Source organism: Vitis vinifera, chromosome 17 (genome assembly GCF_030704535.1).
Source record: "Vitis vinifera cultivar Pinot Noir 40024 chromosome 17, ASM3070453v1".
Taxonomy (NCBI): domain Eukaryota; kingdom Viridiplantae; phylum Streptophyta; class Magnoliopsida; order Vitales; family Vitaceae; genus Vitis; species Vitis vinifera.
In genome coordinates, this window is record NC_081821.1 from 16,279,094 (window position 1) to 16,305,482 (window position 26,389).

General features: G+C 31.4%; 1 protein-coding gene and 1 pseudogene across 1 annotated transcript; both read left to right on the forward strand.

Annotated features, from left to right (window-relative positions):
- Nucleotides 1-16,720: 16,720 nt before the first annotated feature.
- LOC100250713 (kunitz trypsin inhibitor 5-like) lies at nt 16,721-17,316 on the forward strand (annotated as a pseudogene).
- A 2,035-nt stretch (nt 17,317-19,351) lies between these two features.
- On the forward strand, nt 19,352-20,109 carry LOC100255885 (kunitz trypsin inhibitor 5). Its single transcript, XM_002266394.5, has one exon. The coding sequence runs from the start codon at nt 19,397-19,399 to the stop codon at nt 20,006-20,008; it is 612 nt and encodes a 203-aa protein (XP_002266430.1). The 5' UTR covers nt 19,352-19,396; the 3' UTR covers nt 20,009-20,109.
- The last annotated feature ends 6,280 nt before the right edge of the window (nt 20,110-26,389 follow it).

The window sequence follows — 26,389 nt, forward strand, 5'->3', positions numbered from 1 at the left end:
AAAAGAAAAAATGCTTACGAGTCTTACCAAACTCTTTTGAGCTTTGAATTGTTTAGGTTTATGGAGATTAATACTGAAGATTTAGTTCATTTTCTAAGTCTAATAGGTTATACAAATAATGTTTATCTTTCTCCCATCCATAAATAATGTTAGTTAATGTTGATTAAGACAAGATCTAATAGTATGTCTTTAGTACAACTTCTAGAGACTCTACTTGTTGCCTAGTTTGCACCTTCAATCCTATTTCTATTAGGTTAAAACCAAATATTATACTTAACTATCCAATTTTAAAAACCATAGGCCCTAACCTTAGCCTACTATATGCACAATAATAAGCATGAATAGATAAATGAGTTAATCATATTGATCATGAATTAGTAGAAACATATACTCTCTTTCTCTCTCATTGTATGTTTTCCCCTAATTTATCTATTGCACAATTTCAATTGTCAAAACGATGGTAAAACTGTACACTAAAATGCTATTTGAAATCTATGGAAACTGTTGAAGAGGTACCTTATAATATTGATTTTCTTTGTCAAGGTCATGTTCATTTTAATTATTAATTTTCTTTTCAAGATGCAGACAAATGAAATTCTTTGGAGAAAGGAAATAATTCTACATATTTATTTTAAAAAAAATATTTTTCACATTTTGTTGGTTTACCATATTGTATTTGGATATAGTGCTACAACAAAACCACTGTTTAATTTATTCTTAATTCTTCTTTTTCCCTTGATTGTTTGTTTCTCTTCAATTTGTTCTAAATTTTCTTTTGGTTTCTTTCCTACTCTTTTTGAGATTTTGTAGTTTTATCTTATTTAAAAATCATCAAGGAGTTGAACTTTGAACTACATGAGCACACAAAAATATTTAAAGGCTTGAGGTGATTTTTTGGTATGTATTCACATTTTCTTTAAAAGGAACAAATTTATTTTTATAATAAAGTTCATAGCCGAAAAAAGAGCAAAAAATATAACATATCGAGTAGAAAGATAATGTAATTCATGTGTACATATTTGTTTGACCTTTTTAGATTTGTGATATGGTCAATTTATTTTCATTCATAGATTTATTTAGTCACATCTTAAATGAAATGAGATTGCCATATTTTTCTAGTCTTTTTTTGAATTTATTAATATGATTGGATGAACCATGGAGTAATCTTTTTGCCTTATTAGAATGGTTTAGTTTTTTATTATTATTTGCCACTTCCATTCTTTGGTTGTTGCAGTTAAGCTTGAGTTCATGAACTATAAATCAAATTGAAATTGTGGAAGTAGTTGAGAACCAAGTTTGGTTAAAGTGGCAATCAGAGTTAATTGAGACAGACCAATAAGCATTATATAAGGGGTTTTGAGTCTATTTTTTAATGGTCAAATTATTGTTAAAAAACAAGATGATGTTTGATAGTAGGTGAATTTTGATTGGTTTTTATTATGTATTTCATAGAGGAAGCGTTTTTTGTATGAGAAATAGTATATTTTCAACCGTTTCAAACATTGTTCTTCTCAACTATGGTATTTTTGGCACATACACTCACTTTCTACATAAATATTAGTTTCATCTTAAAATCTCATCTTATTGTTTATAATATTCTACTAATTTATAACAAATGATCATCAATACATGGAAAAATGTCAAAAAGCTTTGTGGTTTGCTAAGGTCTTGCATCTTGTTTTCTAACATAACAACATTTTATGTACATATTAAAAAATAGAATAGTTAATTTCAACAAATTTCCATTTTGAGTTTTTTCTCATTTGTAGACTCATACATCATATGATATCGAATTTTGATTAATATATACAAGTGAGGAATTGAATAACCCTGAACACTCCACCTCATGAACCATATTATTAGTTTTATGAAATCCCATCTCAAATATAAAAAACAAGACTAAAAAAAAAAAAAACCCTTTTGTTTTTGTTTTTATGTTTTTTTAATTATCACAACAATTATCTCAAGCTCACTTCTAAAACGAAAGATATGTCATGGAAACACTATTAGAGAACAAACATTGTTGCATTAATTGCTATTCTCTTTCTAACTATTTCTTCAAGAAGTTTACATGGGGCTTCCACTTGGATTTAATTTCATTTGCCTCTAATTCATGTTCTTGAACCTTGAGCAAATTCCTTGCACAACCCAAACTCAAGATCAAAAAAATTCTTGTCGACCTTTAAGGTCAGGCTATTGACAATTTTATGCTAGTGGTTTCTAGCATATTATGAGATCAAAGCATCCTTATGACACCGAGGACTTAGACAAGGGAGACAATTAAAATTAGCTACTTTATTTCTAACCTTTTATGCATAATATAAAACAAGTTCATTATCTTAAGAACACAATTAATGAAATTTGATATAAATTTTTTATGTCTTCTCTAATTGTGTTAATGAGTTATAGTGGTTCTTGTAGAAAATACTAAAGTTTCCCAATATAATTAAGGATGACATTTTTTTAAGTTTCAATTTTTCTTAAAATACTACAATGAAATTTTTCATAATTATTATGGTTGCAACAATAAATAGAATGAAGAAAAGTCATGTTACAGCATTTAATAAATGTCATAAATATGAAAAAATAAAAATTTAAACTGATATATATTCACATGAAGAATGTATTCAATAAGTTTTCATAAAAAATATTTCTACTTTTCACAAACTTTTCCATGGTGGCCTATTTAGGATTTTCTTTCAAGTTGTTTATAGATGGGATTTGGTCTAGATAGAACTAAAAAAGAGAAAGAAAAAAGAGATTTTTAACATTTACTAATATAACCTTGATAGATTTTTAAATGAGATCACATTGACTTATAAATTATTTGTTAACATAGCTTTTACAAACCTTAACATAGGAATATTTTAACCATATATATTGACTTATAATTTTGGAAGAATCATGTAATAGTGTGCTATCTCACAAAAAAATAAAAATAAAAAAAAATTAAAACTTTGGCCTTTTACTTTTAAAGTTCATTCATTTTGAGGAAAATAATTCTCACAGCAACATGCACTTAAATAGTAAAAAATCCTTAACATGCCAAAACTACCCTCTAACCCTTATGATGCCAAGCCACCAATTGTCACCATTTTTTTTTCTTTTTTGTACCTTTACATCACAAGTCAAAAAGCTCATCACTCATTATGATTAATATTAAAAATAATAATATTTGACATGTGTGACAACCAACCATGTCTTATGAATTTTTTTTCCTCCACAATACTTCCACATTTTTGTTTTGTTTTTGGTTTTTTTTTAATTTGTTGGCTTCATAAAAATTTTAAATTTCAATTTTTTCCATAATTTTATATTTTCATACTTATTTATTTTAATTATTTATGAACATTATATATATATATATATATATATATATATATATATATATATATATATATATATATATATATATAATATAAAAATAAATACATAAGAACACATTTAGAGACTTAGGACATAAGATTTTTTATTTTATAAATTTTATTTTATTGGCATATTATTTTATTGTTTCTATATATTTTTTGATATTTTTAAATTTTCATGTGAAAATTAAAATTGATTATTATGGTTTTAATTTTTTTGCTTGTAGATCTAACTTGATCGCGGTTTAAACTTTTTTTTTTTGTTAAAATGTTTAATATTTGTAATTAAAAAAAAATAAAAACTTGGTTGTGGTTTTAACTTTTAACATTTTGCTTTGTTGAAATTTAAAATTGTTTATTTATATAAAATAAAAATATATATTTTCATTAAAAAAATGCATTTAATCATTTATATCATTTTCTCTTAATTTTGTTAAAAATTAATTTTTTTTTGCATATTAAAGTGGTGCATCAATCGACATAACCCTTGGAAAAGAGAATACCACACTTTTCTTGGGAAAAAAAATGTATCTGTGGACCCCGCATTTTCTCAATGCGTTCCCATTCGATGACGAAACTCGCTTTTTATTTTGTTTGGTGAAAATTCGATTTTTAGAAAAAGACTTGGAGTCGCCACTTATTTTTGTTTTATTTTTAAAAGGGTAAACAAAATAAGAAAGAAAACCCTAAGTGCGACTCCTTATTTTGGAAAAGGTGATCTACGAAAAACTGGATCGGGCTCGGGGGTCAGGTTACTTATCGGGAAGGTACGGTAAAGACCATAACACCCCTCTAAGTCCCTAAAGTCGGGTCTCTACTAATAAAATGAAGCTGACATGGCAATCAGTAGGAAAATCAATGGCTACTCAAATTGATCATGCACATATGAGAATCAAAACACCCAATAAAAAAACGATCGAAGTGGGAGCGGGGCATACCTTGGCATCAAACGACCAATGTGCTATCAAGAGAGCGGGTTAGTGCACAATTAAGAAATAATCTCATGCATGTCAGAGCAGGATGTATGATAATCCAATCAAACAATCGATCAATCAATCATAAAGTCACCCAGGTTGGGCCCCCACCAAAGCCCGTTTATTTTTGCATGACTTAATGTCACAGACTTCATTATTTCAGAATTTATGAAAAATTCGTTCATGCTTATTAGAATCAAGGGGAACAGAAAATTGTTTGAAGACCAAAATGGAATTAAAACTATTTGAGAAAATCATTTTTTTTTTTTTAAATTCATTTGAAAAATTGGAGTCTCGAAGGTTACTTAAAATTTGGAGTTTTTAGAGTTCATTTGAAGATCGGACTTTCAGAAACTAAATGTGAGAATGAGAATTTTTAGAAATTAAATTTGAATGAGATTGGAAACTTGAAAACGATTTGAGGGTTCGGGATTTTAAATGAAAACTAAGTTACGAAAATTGGGGCTTCGGGAATTAAATTTTGAAAGAAATCAGAATTGTAAGTTATTTGAGAAGTAGAGATTATGAACGCCGATTTATATATATAAAAAAAAAGTGGCAATCTTGAAAATCATTTCGAAGGCAGAATTTATAGAAATAATGAATAAAGTAATAGTGATAATGATAATAATAAGTAGCGGTATAAATACGGGGATGGGAACATGGGAAATTGAAAATTAAGTTCGGAGATAGGACAATTGAAATTTCAAATAGCTAAATTTAGAAATCGGGATTTTGAAGAATTAGACTTTAATGATTGAGATTTTTAAGAGAAATAAATAGGTAAGTATGGGATAATGCTACTAATTAATCAAAATGATATTGGAATGGATGAAAGTGAATAGTGAGATTTGTGAGATTAAAAATTAAATTAAGAAGTCGGGTTTTTAAAGAATTGGACTTTGAATAAATAAATAAATATAGGATGACAATTCTGCTTATGGAAAATAACATTTAAATGAATAAAGAAGAATAGTGGGATTTTTAGGGTTGAAAATTAAGTTAGGACATCGGATTTTTGAAGGGTTAGACTTTAAATAACTAGATAAAAACGGGATTGTAATTCTAATTGATGAAAATAAGACTTAAACGAATTATTGAAAAATTAAGTTAAGGCAAGGGATTTTCGAAGGATTAGACTTTATGGGATACTAATTCTAATTAAAGAAAATAACATTTAGACAAATAGTAGAATTTTAGGATTGAAAATTAAATTATGTCATTGGATCTTTTTAAAGGATTGGATTTTGAATAAATAAACGAATATAGGATCTTAATACTAATTAACGAAAATAATCATTTAAACCGAAAAAAGAATAGTGGAATTTTTAGGGGTTTGAAAATTAAGTTAGGACATCAGATTTCTGAAGGATTGGATTTTAAATAACTAAACTCGTATAGGATGATAATACTAATTAACGAAAATAATATTTAAACGGAATAAAAAGAATAGTGGAATTTTTAGGGGTTTGAAATTAAGTTAGGACATTGAATTTTTGAAGAGTTGGACCTTAAATGAATAAAAAGATAGGGTATAAGAATTCTAGTTAATGAAAATAACATTTAGGCGAATAATAGAATTTCTAAGGTTGAAAGTTAAATTGAGATTTTTGAAAGATTGGACTTTAAATAAATATGGGATGATGATTCTAATTGGTAAAAATGAAATTTAAACGAATTGCAGAATTTTTAGGATTGAAAAATTAAATTAAAAAAATATGGAATGTTCGAAGGATTAGACTTTAAATAACTAAATAAATATTGGATTGTAACTCTAAGTGATGAAAATAAGATTGAGTTGAATTGTAGAGTTTTTAGGATTTGAAAGATTAAATTAAAACATGGAATTTTTGAAGGATTAAACTTTAAATAACTAGATAAATATGTGATAATAATTCTAATTGACATAAATGAGATTTAAACGACTTATGGAGAAATTAAATTAAGACATGGGATTTTTAAAAGGGTTAGACTTTAAATAACTTGATAAATATGGAATTAATAACTCTATTTAATGAAAATGAGATTTAAACGAGTATTTGAAGGATTAAATTAAAACATGTGATTTTTGAAGGATTACTTAAAGACCTAAGTTTTGAAAATGGAATTTAAAGTCTAGAATGTAGAAACTTCTTTGAGTCCAATATGAATTAATTTATACAAAAGTTTTTCATATATGGTGATTAGACATAATTAAATTATAAATTATTTTGTGTTTCAAAAGAACGATGTTCACCCCTAATGATTTATCCCTTAGTTATGCTCAAGTCTAATTAAAGAAGGTAGGTAAAAACGTAATAAGGTGTAATAAAAATAAATAATAAATAGATTATGAAGATTAGGGATTTAGAGATTTTTTTTTTTTTTTAAGTTGGGGTAGCCAAGTGGGCTAACCCAACATGGCCTTGGGCCATAAGGGTGGCTAGTTGGAGGAACAATGAGGCTCCCCATCAATGCATGGGCTGGGCTCCAAACCCAAGCCCAAATCCGAACCATGGGCAAGCCCTAAACAGCCAAAAACCAACATAGGTAAGCCCAAAACCTATCACAAAATTGGGCCTAGTGCCCCAACTCAAACCCAAGCCCAAACTTCATCTTCTTCACAGCTTGCGCCCGCGCCCCCCCGCGCGTGGCACCTTCGCCACCCCCCCTCGGCGGCAGCGGCTATGCCACCATGTTGGAATAATTGCCAGAGAACGGCAGCCGACGCACATCCCCTTCCCGGCGTGCCCATGTGCTCCTTCTTCTCCTCAACTACAGGGGCGGCGGCAGCAGTAGAAGCACCACCAGCAGCTGGAGCGGTAGCAGAGACAGGAGCGCCACCTCCACCGGAACCAACGTTGGCAATGAGGTGAGGATGTAAGTGGGGGTGTAATGCCGGGTACCGCACTAGTGTAATGAACGGGTTAAAGATAGTGGGTTTAGGGGACATATATACGGGTAGGAATGGTGTAGACAAATATGGGTGTGGTGTTAAGGTGGAATGGGAACATGAACAGTGAGCTTAATGGGTATTTGAATGAGTAAGAGTGGCATGCACACATGGGGTTTCATGTGCATGGGAGAATTAGCAATAAACGGGTAGGGAATACATGGAATGGATAGTGGCAGGAATGAAAGATGTGAGGCGTGAGTGGTGTTGGACATAATGGGTATGCACGACCATAAAAAAAAAACAGAGTATCAATAGCAAATGAGCAAACACAAAAACAAAGTATCCAAATGAATTTAAGAAAACAATTACATGAGCCTCATCTTATATTGAAGTCAGAAGGTTCACGTACAGGTGGGAAAACCAGGTTGAAACAGGACCCAAAGATATGACTCAGGCATCCAATGGAGAGATAAAAAGGAATCGGATCACTCTTAAATAAATTTCATATGAAGAACAAGGCACATATTATTGATAACACAGTCATAACAATATCAAGGAAAACAACTGCAATAAGTATGTGGTCCAGAAAATGCACCTGAAAGGCTTCCTTCAGCTGAAATGAGCAAGGAGACTGTTGTGTTTCCCCTCCCCTCTAGCTACCAGCCTCGCCCTACCCAAAAGAGCTCCCCCCTCGTCTATTTTTGTCTTCCTCAGCAAGTCATCACCAGCTCTAGTGCTCCTCTCTTCAGCAAGCATGGAGTCCCTGACCATCAGCATGGCCGTCCATATCTCTTGCAGCTGGTCCCATGCATGGAGAGGGGTCCCCATACACTTCTCGGGTGCTGCCAGCTCCTCCAGGTAATGAGAAGACACCCTTCCAATGCTATAAAAACCCTTAAAACAACTACAAGTCTTCAGCTCTTGAAAGGGGGTCTACAGTATCACTCTTTTATAAAAAAAAGTAATACTAAAATATATTAATAGTACCATTGTGATGGGAATGATGTACCTCTTTTCTTTGATTTTTTAGAAAAAAAAAAATGTATCACTCTTTTATGAAAAAAGGAACATTGAAATTTATTAAAAGTATCACTATAGTGGGAAGGACATATCATTATTATTTGGTTTATTGTAAGATATGCAAAAATTTTATTTTAAAATTTTATTTTTAAAAAATTAATATAAATGATTAAATACAAATTCTTTGTGAAAAATATATTTTATTTTTCATTTTATATCATAAAAAATTAAAAAATTTAGCAAATCAAAAAGATAGAACCACAACTAAGTTTTTATTTTCTTTAATTAAAAATATTAAACATTTTAATAAAAAAAAAAGTTAAAACCACAACGAATTTACATACCTATAATTAAAAAGTTAAATTTGTTTATTATGTATTTATTTTTATATTAATTTTTTCTCATTAATGATTTGTTATATGTTATTATTATTATTTTATATTTAAAGTGTTCATAAATAATTAAAATAAAAAAAATGAAAAAGTGAAAAGAATGAAATTAAAAATATTTTATGAGAATGTGTTAGTGGCATATTATAAAAAAGTCAAAAGGTAAAATGAAGAAAGAGGGAAAAAAACAAAAATAATATTGCATGTTGATGACCACATGTCAAGCTTAAAAACATTTATAAGAAGGATAAAAAAAAAAAAAATTATGTGGCATGGTTGATTGCCACATGTCATTTTTATTAAATTTCCTTTTTAAAAAATTAAAAATTATGAGTTTTTTCAATTGTCATGTCAATTAAAAAAAAAAAAAAAAAAGGTATGGTAGTTGATAGCTAGCTACGAAAGAGAGAAAAAGTGAAGGATAATTTTGGAATTTTGTTTGTATTACTATTGGAGAGCATGCTTTCAAAATTACTTTTTAAAAGTTCTTAAAAAATCTAAGTTTTTTTGTTAGTGATTCTTTACATGATTTCCCCTATAATTTTTCTATCAAGGTTGTATTATCATAAATTAAATAAATTTTAGCAAATTTGGTACATGTCATTATTGCTTTTATTTTCAAACCTTGACATATGAATATATTAAATTTATATTGACATATAAATTCTCTATCAAGGTTGCAATTGCATGATCATAAGTCATGGAATAATCAACAAAATTTGTATATCTCATTATGGGTTTTAATTAAGTTTTATGTCATAGTTGCCCATTTAAATAAAACAATATTGACATATATTACCTTAAGTCAAGATAATATATGTCAACAATGACCACAATAGTGTCTCACACATAGGTTGAAACCTCATGTTGATTTTGGCATAGGCTCATGAATACCCTCTTAAGGTTAGAGTTTATGCAATATTATAGCTTAGTGAATCATGATAACTGATAGCCTTATGTTATGATTTATTGTAGGTTATGTCTAATATGTAACCATACACACTAGTGTACCAACCATGAGAAACTCTATCCCAATGGTCAAGATAAGTCATTCCTCTAATTAAGAGGTAGTACACTATAATTTCTATTAGATTGCCTAAATTCATGAATCAATTGTGAACAACTTATCATCTTGTAAAGAATCCATGACTTGTATTCTCTATTGAACTCTTAATGCACCCAAGTAGTCATGTACAATGCAAGTGATCTGAGTGTGTATGCTCAAATAACAAATTAATGCAAATGAGATAATTTAGGGAAACCAAGGAACATAAAAAAAGAAATGAATCTCAATATGATACATCATGTTATGCTTTCTAGGGCTCAATCCGAACAAACTCTCATTAGCCTTAAAGCATGCTAGGAACACATTTGACACCTAAGCTATCCCTATGATCATCAAAGACTTTAGTAGACAAAGTCTCCGTAAAGGGATCCGCTAAGTTCTTTGTAGAAGTGATCTTCTCTACTACATCTCCTCTCATTACTATCTCACATAACAAGTGATACTTCTCTTAAATGTGTTTACCCTTCTAGTGATTTCTTAGTTCTTTAGACTATGCCACCATCCCATTATTACCACAAAATAATACTAAGGGTGATGTAGCTAAGGGTACCACCCCAAGTCCCATCAAGAACTTCTGAAGCCAAACGACTTCCTTTGCTACATTAGAAGCAACAACATACTTGTTTGGATTAAGCCCTAAAGAGCATGACGTGATGTAACATATTGTGATACATTTATAAATTTATTTATTCATGTTTCTTAGTTTTCTTTTATCTCATATACATTAATTAGATATTTGAGCATACAGACTCATATCTCTTACATTGTACATGACTTAAGTGCATTAGGAGTTGCATAGAGAATACAAGTCATAGATTCTTTGTAAGTAGATAAGTTGTCAAAAGTCAATTCATAGATTTAAGTAATCTAGTAGAGATTGTAGTGAATAACCTCCTAATTGGAAGGATGGCTTATCTTGGCCATCAAGATGGGTTTCCTTTGGTGAGTACACTAGTGTATATGGTTAGATATTGGGTAGGACCTACGGTAAATCATGATGTAAGACTGTCAATTGTCATGATTCACTAAGCTTCTATACTACATGGACTCTCAACCTTGAGAGTATATTGAGCTTGTGCTAGTGAACATGAGGCTTTGACCTATAGGTGAGACCCTAAGGTGGTCACATATCCCTATGGATTGGGTTACTATTGATGGAGGCTAGTGGTAATAGGTATTCTCAATAAAGGCACCATGATATTTCATAGGATTGAGATAGTGTGCCCTCTTGGGTGATCTAAAAGACATGTGATTTAGAAAATTATGGTCATAACATTTCCTTTAGTGGAAATTTGACATATGTTCATTTGAGTTAGACTATGTCAATTGATCACATAATAAGTGAGATCAATGACTGAAGAATTGAAAAGATAATCTTAATAGGTGGTAACACTACCTTGTTAGATTTTGGACACAAGTTCATGGGGAGTTTACATGTAGTGGATAGCAAGGATGAACATATTGGTTTTAATGGGTATATTGGTAACTTGATTTTACGAATATATGGGGATATATTGGGACATATCAGTGGATATTTTGGCACAAAATATAAAAAAAAATTATCAAAACTCATGAAAATATTGGAAAAAACTTCTAATACATGATTTAATATACAATAATACAAGTATTGAATTTTTCTATTGACAAATTAATAATGATATTTAGACAAGTTGTTTTATTTAAAAATAATAATAATTTTATCTATAAATTTATATTTGTCTTATATTTAGTTTGCATATAAAATATATGATAAAATAATTAAAATCAACTTATTTATAATATAAAATAATATATATATGTATATAAATTCATAAACACATTTAGCATAAATGAAGATATGGTGTAATGGAATAGGACATTTTTCACAAATGTCATGTGGTCTTTGGTTGGAGTCTTGCTCCTTTGTGAAGTGAAGTAAGTTTTTTTAAAGTGTAAAGTCCATAATTGTCCCACATTGACGCTTTAAAACATAACAAAGCTCTATTTAAAGATCGATGCATGCCTTGCAACAATGTAGCTTATAGTATTGGATTGAGCTTCTCTTGGCCCAATACGTTAACAATTGAAATTTTTGGATGAAACCCATTGGAAGGTGTTGACATGGCACTGAAAAAATCATTGATAATGTCCAAATATCGATGAAATTCAATATATCATTGACAAATTGGCGAAAAATGAGAGAAAATTATGAAAAATTAGATAAACAACATATTTGTTAGTGTTATAGTGTTAAAGCCCTCCAATATCCAAAATGTTGGCGTATATCTCTAATATATCTTGACATTTTAAACCTTAGTGGATAGCAAGTCACATACCTTAGCTTTGTCTCGTTGTTATTTACATTAGGTACTAGAATGCATTTGATTCTCCATAGTGGGATGTTGAATTAACTTTAGAATCAGATTCTAAGGGAACCTGTACTCCTATAGGTCTTAGTGGTTCATATACCATAATGACATAGTTTATGAGGGTTAGATTGGCTCTAGGTTCACTCTTGTGCATAAACGGTATTTTGGTAATTACAAAGGGTTGCATAGGGAATAGTGCATAAAGTCTTTAGATTAGGCTAATTAATTAACTAAATGACTCTATGTGATTAATTAATCAATTAGGAGTTGTTTTTGGCTAGATTAAGTGACCTAAGCCTTGGTGTGCTTAGATCACTTAAGCTTAGTAGGGGAACCCCATAAATACCCCTAAGGGTTGGGGTTTCCAAGGCTTTTGACTACTATCTTCCACTGAGAGAGAGAGAGAGCCAAGGCATTTCCTTCCCAAAGTATACTATTTGGAGTGCCAAGGTTATGGTTCAAGTCATTGGGCAAAAGATTGTGGGTGTACAAGACCTCCAAAGTATTCAAACATTTTCTTCACCATAAGGAATTGATTTGGGAACATCTAAATCTAGGTACGAAAGTTTCTTCTCTAGTTTTATTAATCTAAATGGTTTTAAAAGTCATGGTTCTACTTAGATTATTTTCTAGAGAAGCCTAGGGTAGATTTGCATGTAACTATATGATCCAAGGTTTAGAAATAAATAAATCTAGGGTTCCCATCAAGTTAATTAGTATCAAAGCCCTAAGATAAGTTTTTCTTATAAGATCTACTTTAGGGTGTGCTAACTCTATTTTGTAGGGAATTTTTATTTATTTCATGGCCCTAGGGATAATAATAAATTTGTGCATGAATTACTATGATTGATGTTTGTTGAGATTGTTGTATTTCTTTAGATGGGTTGTAAGCCTCATCAAAAGATGCATGTGATTTTTCTTGTTTGTAAAAATCTTATTTTTCATAGAATGGATGTAAACTTTGGTTTAATGAAGTGTAGGTTTTTGTTGTAAAAATTGTTCTTTTGCCATTCTTTGTAACCCTTAGAGCATTTGGAAGCAATCTAGATGATCACATCGTGGTAGTGCATGTTGTATTGCAAAAAGGATGTAACTTTTATGGAGAAAATAGTCGAAAAATGGTGTTGCAACAACCTTGGGTGTGCAGGAAAGGGATGTAGTGCTTGAGTGTCAAGCAGTCACTTATAATGCTCGAGCGGTTCGACTAATCGAGTGCTGCTTCAAGTAGTGGAAGTTGCTTCCAATGGTTGTCCTAAATTTTTAGATGCTTAATGGCTTCTTGTAGCATATTGACAATAAAGAAGAGATGCATGGAAGTTTGGGAATCTTTTGTAGTAGAATAAGGTTCCTTTGCAATTGTTTTTACTAAGCCTATCTTGTGTTGCAGGTATAATTTTGGTAAATTTGGATTTTTATCCAAATGGGTTACCAATTTTAAGTAGCAAGATCCCTAAGGCCATGGGAGCAACTGATTTATTTTATTATTTATTTTATATTATATATATTTTTATTGTGTGTTAAATACATAATAAAATAGAAAAATGATTTTGGATATTTCAAAAGAAAAATAAATTTTCATGAGAAGCTTTTTCCATTGTCATTTTTCTAAACTGGTTGTTAGTAAAAGTCATATTGCTATTTCTTTAGGACTATCTACTTAGTTTTTAGATAGGTGGTTCTCCAGGCTCCCCTTTTCGTTCCTTTTAAGAGAAGGAGAATGACACCTATGATAGTCGTCTAAGCTTTCCTACCTTGAGAGAAAGAGGAAACCATCAAATCCTTCAGGCCCTCCACTCTAAATATCAAAATGAGGACTTTTGTGGATATGGATAGTCCAAGGATAAAGGAATAAGAGAGCAATTCTTTTAGTATAAAAGTTATAGTTTAAGAAATAAATGCAAATTTGGAAAATCTCATGAGAGGGATAATTTATTTTAAGAAAGGTTACCAAGATTATTCAAACTCTTTCTTTTCAAAAAGTTTAAGTGAGTGAGGGCCTTAGCAAAGGCCACGACCTTTATTGTTGAGCCCATTTTGATTTAGGTTCATTACCACCCCACTTGTGGGTTGGGCCTTAAGAATCGAGGGATATGGACTCTCCATGAAGATGAGACTAGACATGTCTATAGTGAGAGCAACAACCACAATAGTGAGGTTCCTACTTGGCGATATTCATAGTTCAAGGACAATGGTTATATGCATAACATGTGATATGGAGTGGTCAAATCACCCACTACGGTCCCACTTGCATAGTCCATGAGCCACAAAAAAGGTATGTTGATTTCATCTTTAGATACCTTTATGATTAAGGAAAGGAAATCAATATAAGAGGGTCTCTAACTGGTAATAAGATCATGACCTATCCACCATAGGCTTGATTCTTATGATACTAGGATACCTCATAAAAGGACATATAGTTTGAGCATTACATTTTTGCAAAATTAACAGCCAACTTGTTATGGATGTTCATTATATTAATGCATGCTTTTATTTCTATTACAAATATCATGTCATATAATCCAATTAACCTTATTCTCACCATTAATAAGTTGACTAGACTAAATTGCGGATTGGAAAAGGAATTTAGATATAATACTCACTTCAAAGGAGATAAAGTGAGTAACTTAGGAAATTGCTCCTTCTAGCCTTAATGAACATTTCACTCAAGAGGAGAAGGAAAATTATCATATTTGGTAGAGGGTGGATCAAAAGACCAAGTGTCTTATACTTAGGTCATTGGATAAGTGTTGTTACATCGACATATGTCTATGCCAACAACTTATGATATTCTTATTAGTTTCTATGAGATGTTTGGTAGAAAGGGCAGGCTAGTTAGGCAAGATGCTCTTAAGATGATTATGAATACTAAGATGTCAAAAAGAACTCTTATTGGAGATCATATGATTTGTATGATTAGACTCTTTAACAAGATGGAGATCCTTAGAGTTGAAATCGATGGGAAAACCTAGGTTGACATGGTTCTTAAGAACTTACTGGATTCTTTCAAGTAGTTCAAGCTCAACTATTTTATGAAGAAAATGGTGATCAGCTTAACCAAATTGATGAGGGAACTCCAGATGACTAAAGAGATTCTCAAGGACTAGAAAGGTATTCATTTGGCAACATTTTCTAGAGCAAGTCTCAAAAATTGGTTTTTGATATTAATTCATAAGAACAATTCTATGTTGGTTTTAGTAATAAATTAAGCTTTTGTTTTTTAGAACTCAATGACCTTGTTCTTTGTGTTTTATAGCAATAGAATATGATTGAGAAGTAAAATTTGTTCCTATAATAACCTTACTCTTCATGTTTCCTAGGTTTCAAAACATTTTACAGACAAATAAGTGGAAAACTAGAAATTTGTTATTTAAAAAATCATCATATTTTAAGAACATATTCTCAAAAAACTATTTTAGTAAAAAAATTACCAAAAAAACTATTTTAAAAGTGGTTGCCAAATGGGCCCATGATATCCTAAAACTCTTTTATCCATGTATATTAGACTCAGGCTATTATTCCATCAAACAAAATAATGTATATCGGTACCTCAATAAGTTGTAATTGATCTCTCTCATGTCAAGAAATTAAAGAATATAGGTTTACTCAAAATATTGTTGAGCTCTAAAACTATCTGCATTGGTTATGAAATGATTGGCTATCATGTATAGGGATAAAGGTCAGAAATGTTAAATATTAGACTGGTATTCAAACTCAAGGAAATACTTAAGCATTCAACAAAGGAACTAGGAAGGTACATGATACATAAGCAATACCATATATGAACATATTTAGTTTAGAATTGGTCTCAGGTCCATCTTAATCCATTAAGCAAGAGCAACTTTGGAGCATTAATCCATGTTTTCATCATCACTGAACTTCAATTTTATAAGGACATGTTTGGAATATTGGAATAAAAAATGAGAATGAAAAATTAATTCTATCCCCTAGGGCTACCAAACCTACAACCACTTTCAACGTTGGCATTAATTATTCCATGATATATATATACACATATACAGTCGGTATCACTGATTTTCTACTTTAGCCATTGCTTGACAAATGGATGAATCCTACTGTTTCTAATGGCTATGTACAAACGTACATTTTTCATGCTTCTCGAGGGGTTTTTATAAAGCAAATGGCACCATCGTCACAGCTGATTTTGCATTCATGTCTTTCTTGCGATTATGATTGCCATCAGGCAGATTAATTATAAGCCTTAATAAGACAATCAAAGCCTTCATCTTAGCGTGGATTGGGAAATCATACCAAGCAAGAGTTGCTGACTGGTGCCATTTCCTAGTTGTCATGAAAAAATCTCGAACCATGTAGTTGACTGTGCATTTATATATGTCAATGTCACTAATTGACACTGATTTTTGGGTGTGAATATCATTTAGTCCGTTGCTCAAGCATCGGGTGTGATTGACCATTCGTTCAATGCCTGGAAACTTCGGCTGGGTTGGTTTGTCTATTTGGAAGTCCTAATAGGCTTGGTCCGTCCACTCCATTTGGCATTGAGGAAGAAGAAAATCTCTCCCCTCTTGTGCCAAACGGAGCTTATCTTGGTCCAGATGGATTATCCGTTTACCTTGAACAACCAAAGGGTCTTGAGTTTGGGAAGGACACATGAAGGGAAGCTCCCCACAACTTCTCCACATATTCAAAAGATTAATATTTACAATGAAGACTACGTTCTTGCTACTCTCCTTCCTGCTATAAGTTTCCCTCGCCACCCAAGTTGCACCTGATCCATTGCTTGACATTGATGGAAAAAAGCTCCGATCTGGGTGAAGTACTACATCTTGCCAATTATATGTGGGAGCGATGGTGGCATCACAACGGCCAGTGTTGGGAATGAGACCTGCCCGCTTGATGTTGTCCAAGACCAGCTCAAGGCATCAAATGGTCTCCCGTTGACATTCACGCCGGTGAACCCTAAGAAATGAGTGATTCGCGCGCTGACCGATCATAACATTAAGTTCTCTACTGCCACGACTTGTGTACAATCTACAGTGTGGAAGCTCAATGAGTAAGACCAATCGACCGGAAAATTGTTTGTTACAACTGGTGGGGTTGAAAGGAACCTGGGTATCCAAAATTTGAGTAATTGGTTTAGGATTGAGAAGTATGAGGATGATTACAAATTGGTGTTCTATCCAACAACTTGTGATTTTTGTAGGCCTATTTGTGGGGACATCGACATTTATATTCAGGATGGATATAGGTGTTTGGCTCTGAGTGATGTGCCACTCAAGGTTATGTTTAAGAGGGCTTGAAGTTGGTTGATTTCCTTCAATGTAATAAAATAAAGTAGTAGATATATAGCTGAATTCTATGCATGAATTCTAGCCATGTAATAACCAAGGGATATTTGCCTTGATAATTCAATGATATATAGTTATTATATATTCACACACAAATCTTAATTTTAGGACAAATTCTAGCCAAACTCATCTTTACTTCTCTTTCAGTCTAAAAGTCCACATCATCATTTTAGGACAAATCTTAATTTATTTTTCCTTTTTTAACAAAACCTCTCAAAATTTTTAACCATTTAAAAAAAAATTACAACAAAATCTCAAATTTTTTTTTTTTAACAAACTTAATAGGCATGTTCTATGCATGGAACATGACTTGTTCAAAGAAAAAAAATTATCTATGAATAGAACATAAGTTAAATTTATAAATTTATTATTTTATGTGACAAGTTAATAGAAAATATAATTCATTTTATTCTGATTTTCAATTTGTATTTAACCTTTGACAATTTATGGTTATTTAGGTATAAAGGTTTTTATGGACTTTATAAAGCAAAGCCTAGATTTAGCTAATATGATTTTCTAAAATACAAATATTGTAAGAAAACTTCGAATTACATTTTTAAAATGCCCAAGATAAAAAAAAAAAAAAAAAAAAAAGAGTTGCTTCACCATTCAATTCTTCACCCCTAGTAGTGAATAGAACCACATTAAAATAAAAAACAATTTTGTTTCACAGCACAAAAACCTTTTACCTATTTTCTAAGAGAACTTTTCTTCCCGAGTTCTATCTGTCTTTCCTTTCAGAAAATCACTCTGTTCCACATTTGTTTTATTTATTAGGGTGGTTCTAGGAAGTTTTTGGTAGTTCCAACTTCCAAAAACTGCTCTTCCGATCTCTTATTTGGTTGGATAGGATTGGGTTAGCCTAACTTGGGCACCCACCCAACTCCAACAAATATAATTATAATATAAATTTTTTACTATGAATTTTTTTTTTTTTTTTTCAAGTAATGTAATCATATAAATTTAGTATGTCGATATTTGTCATATATTACAAAAAATATTCAAGTGCAAGTAATAATAAAAAATATAATTAAAGATCATTGGAGTTTTATTTTTTATTTTTTATTTAAAAACGCTAAGTTTAGTTGATGGAAATTAGTCATTCTTCAAAACTTCAAAAGAAATAAAAATAAATGGTATTTTGAAATTTGACTTGAAAATTATTTGGGAGTTGGCTCCATTTCTATGAAAATATTGCTATTGATATATAGCCCCGGACCTGGTCAAATTGTCACCCATTCAAACAAAAACTGTCAAGACTTCCTTGTATATGCAGCTCTAGGGCTACCAAAACTACAACCACTTTCAGCGTTGGCATCAATTATTCCATGATATATATATATATAGTCGGTATCACTGATTTTCTACTTTAGCCATTGCTTGACAAATGATCCAATAGCTTGAACATTTAAGATAAGGTTTGGAATGGATGTGTCTCTTTTCTTTCATTAGCATTCTTAATTAGGAGAGTTATCCTGTTTCATCAAAAGTCCTTTAGCAAAATTCTAAGGTACTGAATTGGGATCATATCCAACTTGCAATCTCAACTCTTGAAGTACGTACGTAGCAAAATATGCATTGATCAAGGCACAAAGAAAATCAAGAAAAAATATACAACATAACCCAAAAGGTACTTTTCCTCTCATAAAAAACCTTTTTGTTTTATTTCATTTAAACAGTCTAATGGCTGTATTATCAATTATCAAAACAAAGCATGGACAGACTTTGTAGTGAAAAAGGATATATGACGTGTGAGGATAAGATGATTTGACTTTGCAATGAATGCAAATAATTCAACTTCAAACTTCTCTCCTTTCACTGAAGCTAGCTGGAATGATTCAACTAGGGTTTTTGATCATCCATTTATGCATACAAGTTAAGTTAGGTAATAGCGATAAAGATTACAATGAAATACTACGAGTGCTCAAACTCAAAAGGATTACTCAACCCACATGAGAGCTCTATAAATACACGCTCTTTCTCCATTCTCTTCTCATCATCATAAGATATATCTTCTAAAAGATCAACAACAATGAAGACCACATCGTTGCTTTTCTCCTTGCTGCTCATTGCCCTTGCTGTGAAGCCTTTTTCTGTGGCTGCTGAATCTGCTCCTGACCCTGTGCTTGATACTGAGGGAAAGAAGCTCCGGTCCGGAGTTGATTACTACATCCTGCCAGTTTTCCGTGGGAGAGGCGGTGGCCTCACCCTGGCCAGCACTGGGAACGAGACCTGCCCTCTTGATGTTGTCCAAGAACAGCAAGAGGTATCAAACGGTCTCCCATTGACGTTTACGCCGGTGAACCCCAAAAAAGGCGTGATTCGTGTGTCCACCGATCATAACATCAAGTTCTCTGCTTCCACAATCTGTGTACAATCCACTTTGTGGAAGCTTGAGTATGATGAATCGTCCGGACAACGGTTTGTCACAACTGGTGGGGTGGAAGGCAATCCAGGTCGTGAAACTCTGGATAATTGGTTCAAGATTGAGAAATATGAAGATGACTACAAGCTGGTCTTCTGTCCAACAGTGTGTGATTTCTGCAAGCCTGTTTGTGGGGACATCGGCATTTATATCCAGAATGAATACAGGCGTTTGGCTCTGAGTGATGTGCCCTTCAAGGTTAAGTTCAAGAAGGCTTGAAGATGTGTTGAATATTAATTAACCATATATGCATGTAATAAGTTTAAGGAGTACTTTTCTCCTATATTTCAATAATAGTTGAAGCTTTTCTTAACAGAAAATCCATGTTCAAACTTCCTCTTTGCATGCAGTTTATATCATTACAGATATAAATTCGCCATTTTCAGTATGTAATAAAGGGCCACAAGTGTGTATCAAAGGACTAGTGCCTTTTCCCAGAAGCATATTTGGAGGTCAGACTTATATAATTTTTTTTATCTTTAATTAATTTGCACTCACTGCACTACTTTCAAAAAATATTCTTCCTACATGCCCTAGTAAAACCTTTGTCCCTCTCACAAGCATCATTTCGAAATTGCCCTCTTCACTCGTATGAACTTATCCACTTTCCTAAATTTACCAAAAATATAATAATTTTTAAATTTTCATTAAAAATATTGCCAGTTTTCAAACAATTATTAATAATGTATTTCTTTTGTTAAAAGGGAATTATTGTTATAATATATATATGATAATTTGTCGCATTGTCAAAATTTGTGAATAATCATTTATATTAATGTAAATCTCTTTGTGACTTTCGAGGAGACATTTAATAATGAAATATGCATTTAACTTCTTTCTTTAACATTCTATTTTATCCTCCTCTTTCCACTTTATTTTCTACAACACATTATCAATACAAACATAACAAAGGAGCACAAGACTATAGCAAAGTCCAAAATCTCATTTATTTTCAAAGATTCCACATGATAAGATGGATGAATCCCCCTAACTTGACTAATTGCATAACACATCATGAAGATGTATGTCTTGCTGACTGTGCAACAACACATACAATTATTCGAGATAAAAAATATTTCCCGAACTTAGCATTTGCATTAGTCAATGTTAACACAATATCAAGTTCGATAAACCTGATTCAAGGCTCTGAAAAGTCATTATTACTTGGTGAAACAAAATTTAATATTAAATATGGGTTATATTCTACCAAATAATCCCAAAGGAATTTTTTTAGTTTTAAAAATATTCACCGAAATAGATATCATATTAAAAGTACTATGAATAAAGGTAATATAGAATATCTCTACATTACTTTAGTTACTTTGGACAAAAGCATCTATTAGAGAAACTCTCTGCCTTTTCTTATAGGTCGTATCACACAACCATTTAATCCATTAAAGCATATATTATAATGAACCAAAGGTTCTACGACCCAAATACCTCTATGCTTTGGCATGAACGACTTAGTCACCTAGGTTCATATATGATGTGCATTGTATCACCAATAATTCTCATGAGCACCCTTTAAAGAACCACAAGATTCTTTTGTCCAAGAATTAATATAGTTGTGATATTTGCTTACAAGGTAAATTGATTATTAATGTTAATGTTACCAAAGTGACAAGTCTCAGAATCTCCAACCTTCTTAAAAAGAATTCATGGGGATATACATACCCTCGTACTATTTTGGTATTTTATGGTCTCAATAAATACCTCTACTAAATGGTCACATTTTGCCTTCTTTCTACTCACAATGTCACCTTACTTGCTCAAATAATTCATTTAAGAACACAATTTCCAGATTATCCTATTAAGAAAATTCATCTTGATAATACTAATGAATTTTCATCTCAATCATTAATTGACCATTATATGTCAATTGGAATTAACATTAAACATCTTATTACTCGTATCCATACCCAAAATGGTTTAGTTGAATCCCTTATCAAAAGGCTTGAATTGATTGCTTGACCATTATTTCTTAGAACCAGGGTTTAAAAAATTAGAATTTTTTTCCTCAAATTTTGGTGAAAAATAACCCAAAAATCGACGATTTCAACAATATTTCGATGAATTCCCGATAATCGATTGAGACTGGAGAGCACGAACGGATGGGGGACGACACTGTAAAAACTTTGACGATTTTTTTGGTAATTTTTTTCAAAAATCTTTTTTTTAAAAAAATTATCTATAATCTTTAATTAAAATTTTCAATTTATCTTTTATTTTAAATTTATATCACCCTTTTATTTTATATTGTCCTTTTATTTTAATTATTTTTCACATTTATCTCATTAATCCTATTTTTAAAAATTACTATCACTTCACTTTAATTTTTTTTATATTTATCCTTCTAATTTTATTTAATTTTAAATGTTTTTATTTTAAAATATTAAAAATATAAATTTATTCAAATATTGGAAAAATATAAAAAATTAATAAAGTTCTAAAATTTTTATAAATTAAAAATAATTTGATAAAATAAATTATTAATAAATTTTTTAATAATTTTAATTATTTAAATAAATTAATGCTAATAAAAAAAAGTTATCACAACAAATTTGTAACAAAATTTTAGAAGTTAAATCTCAAATAAATATTTTTTTGTAAATGGAATTAATTTTTTATTTAAAATCTAATAAAAACATGTTTTCATAAAAATAGTTTTTAATTTTTAAAATAAATGAATATAAATATATTAAAAGAATTTAAGTTAATATTTTCTTAAAAAATTTGATAAACATTATCTTTGATAGTACCTATATCAATTACACTTACAAAATAACTTTAATATATGTATTCTTGTTTATTTTATCATTTTTTTGAAGTTTTTCTAAGCATTTTCATGAATATTTAATAATTTTCATCCCACCAATATTTTTGTCAAAATATCCACTGATATTTTATCGATATTTTTGTAAAATTCAAATACCGATATATTTGTATTTATCAATATTTCAAACCTTGCTTAGAACTAAACTACCTTTTTTTTTTACTTGTGGTCATGCTGCCTTTCGCTCACCACAATCTTTCACCTTTATAACTTGTACTTAGTTAATAATAAAATGTTTCTCACTTACAATTTTTTTTTATGAAGCTATCCATGTCCCTATTACTCTTTCTCAGATGATTAAGATGGATCCTCGAAGACATTTTGGCATTTATGCTAGTTTTGATTCCGAATATTTGAAAACTCAAATAAGTGATGTTTTTATGACACATTTTATCTATTACCATTTTGATGAGACAATTTTCTCATCGTTAGGGGAGGAAAGTTATTTGCAGCAGAACAACATGAAAATAATTAGGGAAACTTGTGCTTTGGAGTTGCTATTTGGGAATTATATGGTTTTCGGAACCCAACAATGGGAAAAATGAGAATTAGCTTTTAATATGAAAAGTATTATCGTTTTTGTGCACTCTGAGCTGGCTCCATCTTCTGTGCCCAAATTGCCACTCCATTTCTCCATCTCAGCATCCTTAGCATCATCCCAACCTCCATGTCAGCAGGACCATTGAAATTATGAAAAAAACACTAAATTTTGGATCTTTATTTCTCAAAAAAAAAAAAAAACACCCGACCTGATGACCCAATCTAAATGTTTTCCTCTCTCATTTGGAAACTTTCTCTCATCTTTCTTCATTCTCGACAACACAAAATTTCTCTCATTTTAGTTTAGAAACCAAAATCCAAAACTCCAAGGCGGCGTTAAAACACACCTTTTGGCGTGCCTTTGGTTAAGACACCTCAACTGGGCACTTACCTTAAGCCCTAGCCGCAGTTGGCTCTCGTCTAGCAGCCATGGGAGTCCAAGAGAATTCTGTAAAAACGAAATGGAGCTCGGGTGGAGAGAGTAGGTACCCAAAAACCAAAACCCTAACCTCCAAATGCATCCTAGACTCGGAAATCCATGTCCAAGATAGCTCTATCAACAAGAAATGACACCAAACATCTCTCTTAGACCATTGAATCAACGAAGCCTTGAAGAACCAGAGGAAACACTGCAGAAAATGAAGTGCGAGAGACTCTTAAAGTATCGGGTCTAGACAAACTGGTCGACCGGTCCTCGACCGATAGTCAATTGGGGAGAAACGTATACTGGAAGAGAGAGAATGTTTGTTCCCCTTTGGTATTTTGGTGACTGTACATTAGGTACTACCTTAATAGCCCTTAGGCACTACCTTAATCTACTTTAGGTACTACGTTAACCGACTTTAGGTTCTACCTTAGTTAAATTTGTGTACTACCTGTGTGAAGGCTCGAAACTTCATTTGTGGATATTACTTACTTTATTTGTGACCCTTAAAGGATGCCATTATGTGATTAATTAGTGTGGTCAATTGGTTCACCTTTGGTATTTTGGTGACTATACCTTAGGTACTACCTTAATCTACCTTAGATACTATCTTAACTGACCTTAGGTACTATCTTAGTTAACCTTGACATAAGAACTGTTATTATCCTAAAATGTGGAATACATGTGTGAATTATATACATTTTGTACTATCTTTTGCAATAGTCATTCATAATAGCAACTATGGCAACTACAATGCTAGCTATTTACCCCATTTGCTCAAATTTGACCTCCTTCAACCTGAGTTATGCTTTAGAGACTCGTGGAACTGACCTGATAAAGCTAATCCGCCACTACAAAAAACTTCATCGATTGTGGGTACTAACTTTTATCCTAACTATCATCTCTAAAAATCAATACTCTTCCTTTATTGAGATGTATGACAAGTTCCTATGATTTATGCAAATATTGGATTGCATTGGAGACAAGGGACTAGGAGTTGTAGCTTCTATGGACTTTGTAGATGCATTCTAACCTTCCAAATTTTTATTGTTTTCTAGTAGTTGTACTTTGTTTAGGTGAATTGATTATTCTATTTTTAGTTAAGGCAGATTTAGGGATATGCTATTTAATTTACCAAAGATCTCTTGTTTGTAATTCTCATTATCATATATAGATCTTGGTTAAGATTTGCCTATTTCCTCAGCAGCAATAATATTAGTTACTAATGAAATGAATCTTGTGTAACCTGTAACATCATTTTTGTGTAACCTTATAAATAATACTTTTGAGACCAAGAAAAATTATTATTTTAATAAGGCTATTGATTTATTGATAAATGAATATTTATTAATTTATAAAAAGTATTATATTTTCATTTTATAATATTTATACATGTATGACTTATAAATAAGGTATTCTAATTACAATAATAATAATAATAAAAATTAGATACCTCAAAGATAGGTAGACTCATCAATGGACCCTCTATCCTCTTGTTTTCCATCTAATTTTTCATGTCCATCATAGAAAATAAGATGGTTAATTATTCATTATTTTTTCAATCCAACTGCTCTTTTGATTTTGGAAAAAAAAAATATATATCTTTATCAATATTAATTTGACCAGAATGAAGACAAATTTACCTAAGCATAGCATTATGACCAAAATATAAAAATAATAATAGAAATAAAAACCCTCGTATGATTTGAAGCATCTAGTTACCCATTATTAAAACCCATGAAGTCTAGGTAGCAAATGAAGGAACTAAATCCTGCAATAGAGATGATATTGATCCTTCAAATGATTCACATACATGAATAAATTTGGGTTGGTGTAAGAGGCAATAGTTGTTTCATCATGGACACAATTTCTATTATTTTCCCTTCTATGCTTTCATGGTTTAGCCACAAATGTCATTTTCTCTTTGCTCCCCACTTTCAATTTTAGCTCATTCAACTGTCTAGGAGCGGGTTGGTGTCCTTTTCAGTTTTAGACATAAAACTGGTCGACTGGTTACCTCATCCCAGATGGGGTCCGGTTGAGAGATGCAAAACATTTTCTCTTTCTTCCAGTAGCATTAATCACAAAATGGCATGCTCTAAAGGTCACAAATGAAGTAAATAATATCCATAAATGAAGTTCTAAGCCTTCACATAGGTAGTACGCAAGTTTAACTAAGGTAGTACCTAAGGTCAGTTAAGGTAGTACCTAAAGTAGATTAAGATAGTATCAAGGGCAATTAAGATAGTACCTAAAGTACAATCATTAAAATACCATAGGTGAACCAACTGAACACACTAATTAATCACAAAATGGCATGCTTTAGGGGTCATAAATGAAGTAAGTAATATATACAAATAAAGTTTCAAGCCTTCACATAGGTAGTACGCAAATTTAACTAAGGTAGTACCTAAGGTCGGTTAAGGTAGTACCTAAAGTAGATTAAGGTAGTACATAAGGTACAGTCACCAAAATACCAAAGGGAAACAAACATTCTCTCTCTTCCAATAGACTTTTCTTCCTAGTTGAGGATCGGTCAACTGGTTCGTCAGGACCCAATACTTTATGAGTCTCCCGCACTTCATCTTCTACATCTTTTCCTTTGGTTCTTCAAGGGTTTTTCCGATTCAATGGTCTAGGAGAGATGGTTGGTGCTATTTCTTGCTGATATAGCTATCTTAGACATAGATTTGTGAGTCTAGGACGCATTTTGAGGTTAGGGTTTCGGTTTTTGGGTACCTACTCTCTCCACCCGAGCTCCATTTCGTTTTTCTCGAATTCTCTTAGACTCCCATGGCTCCTA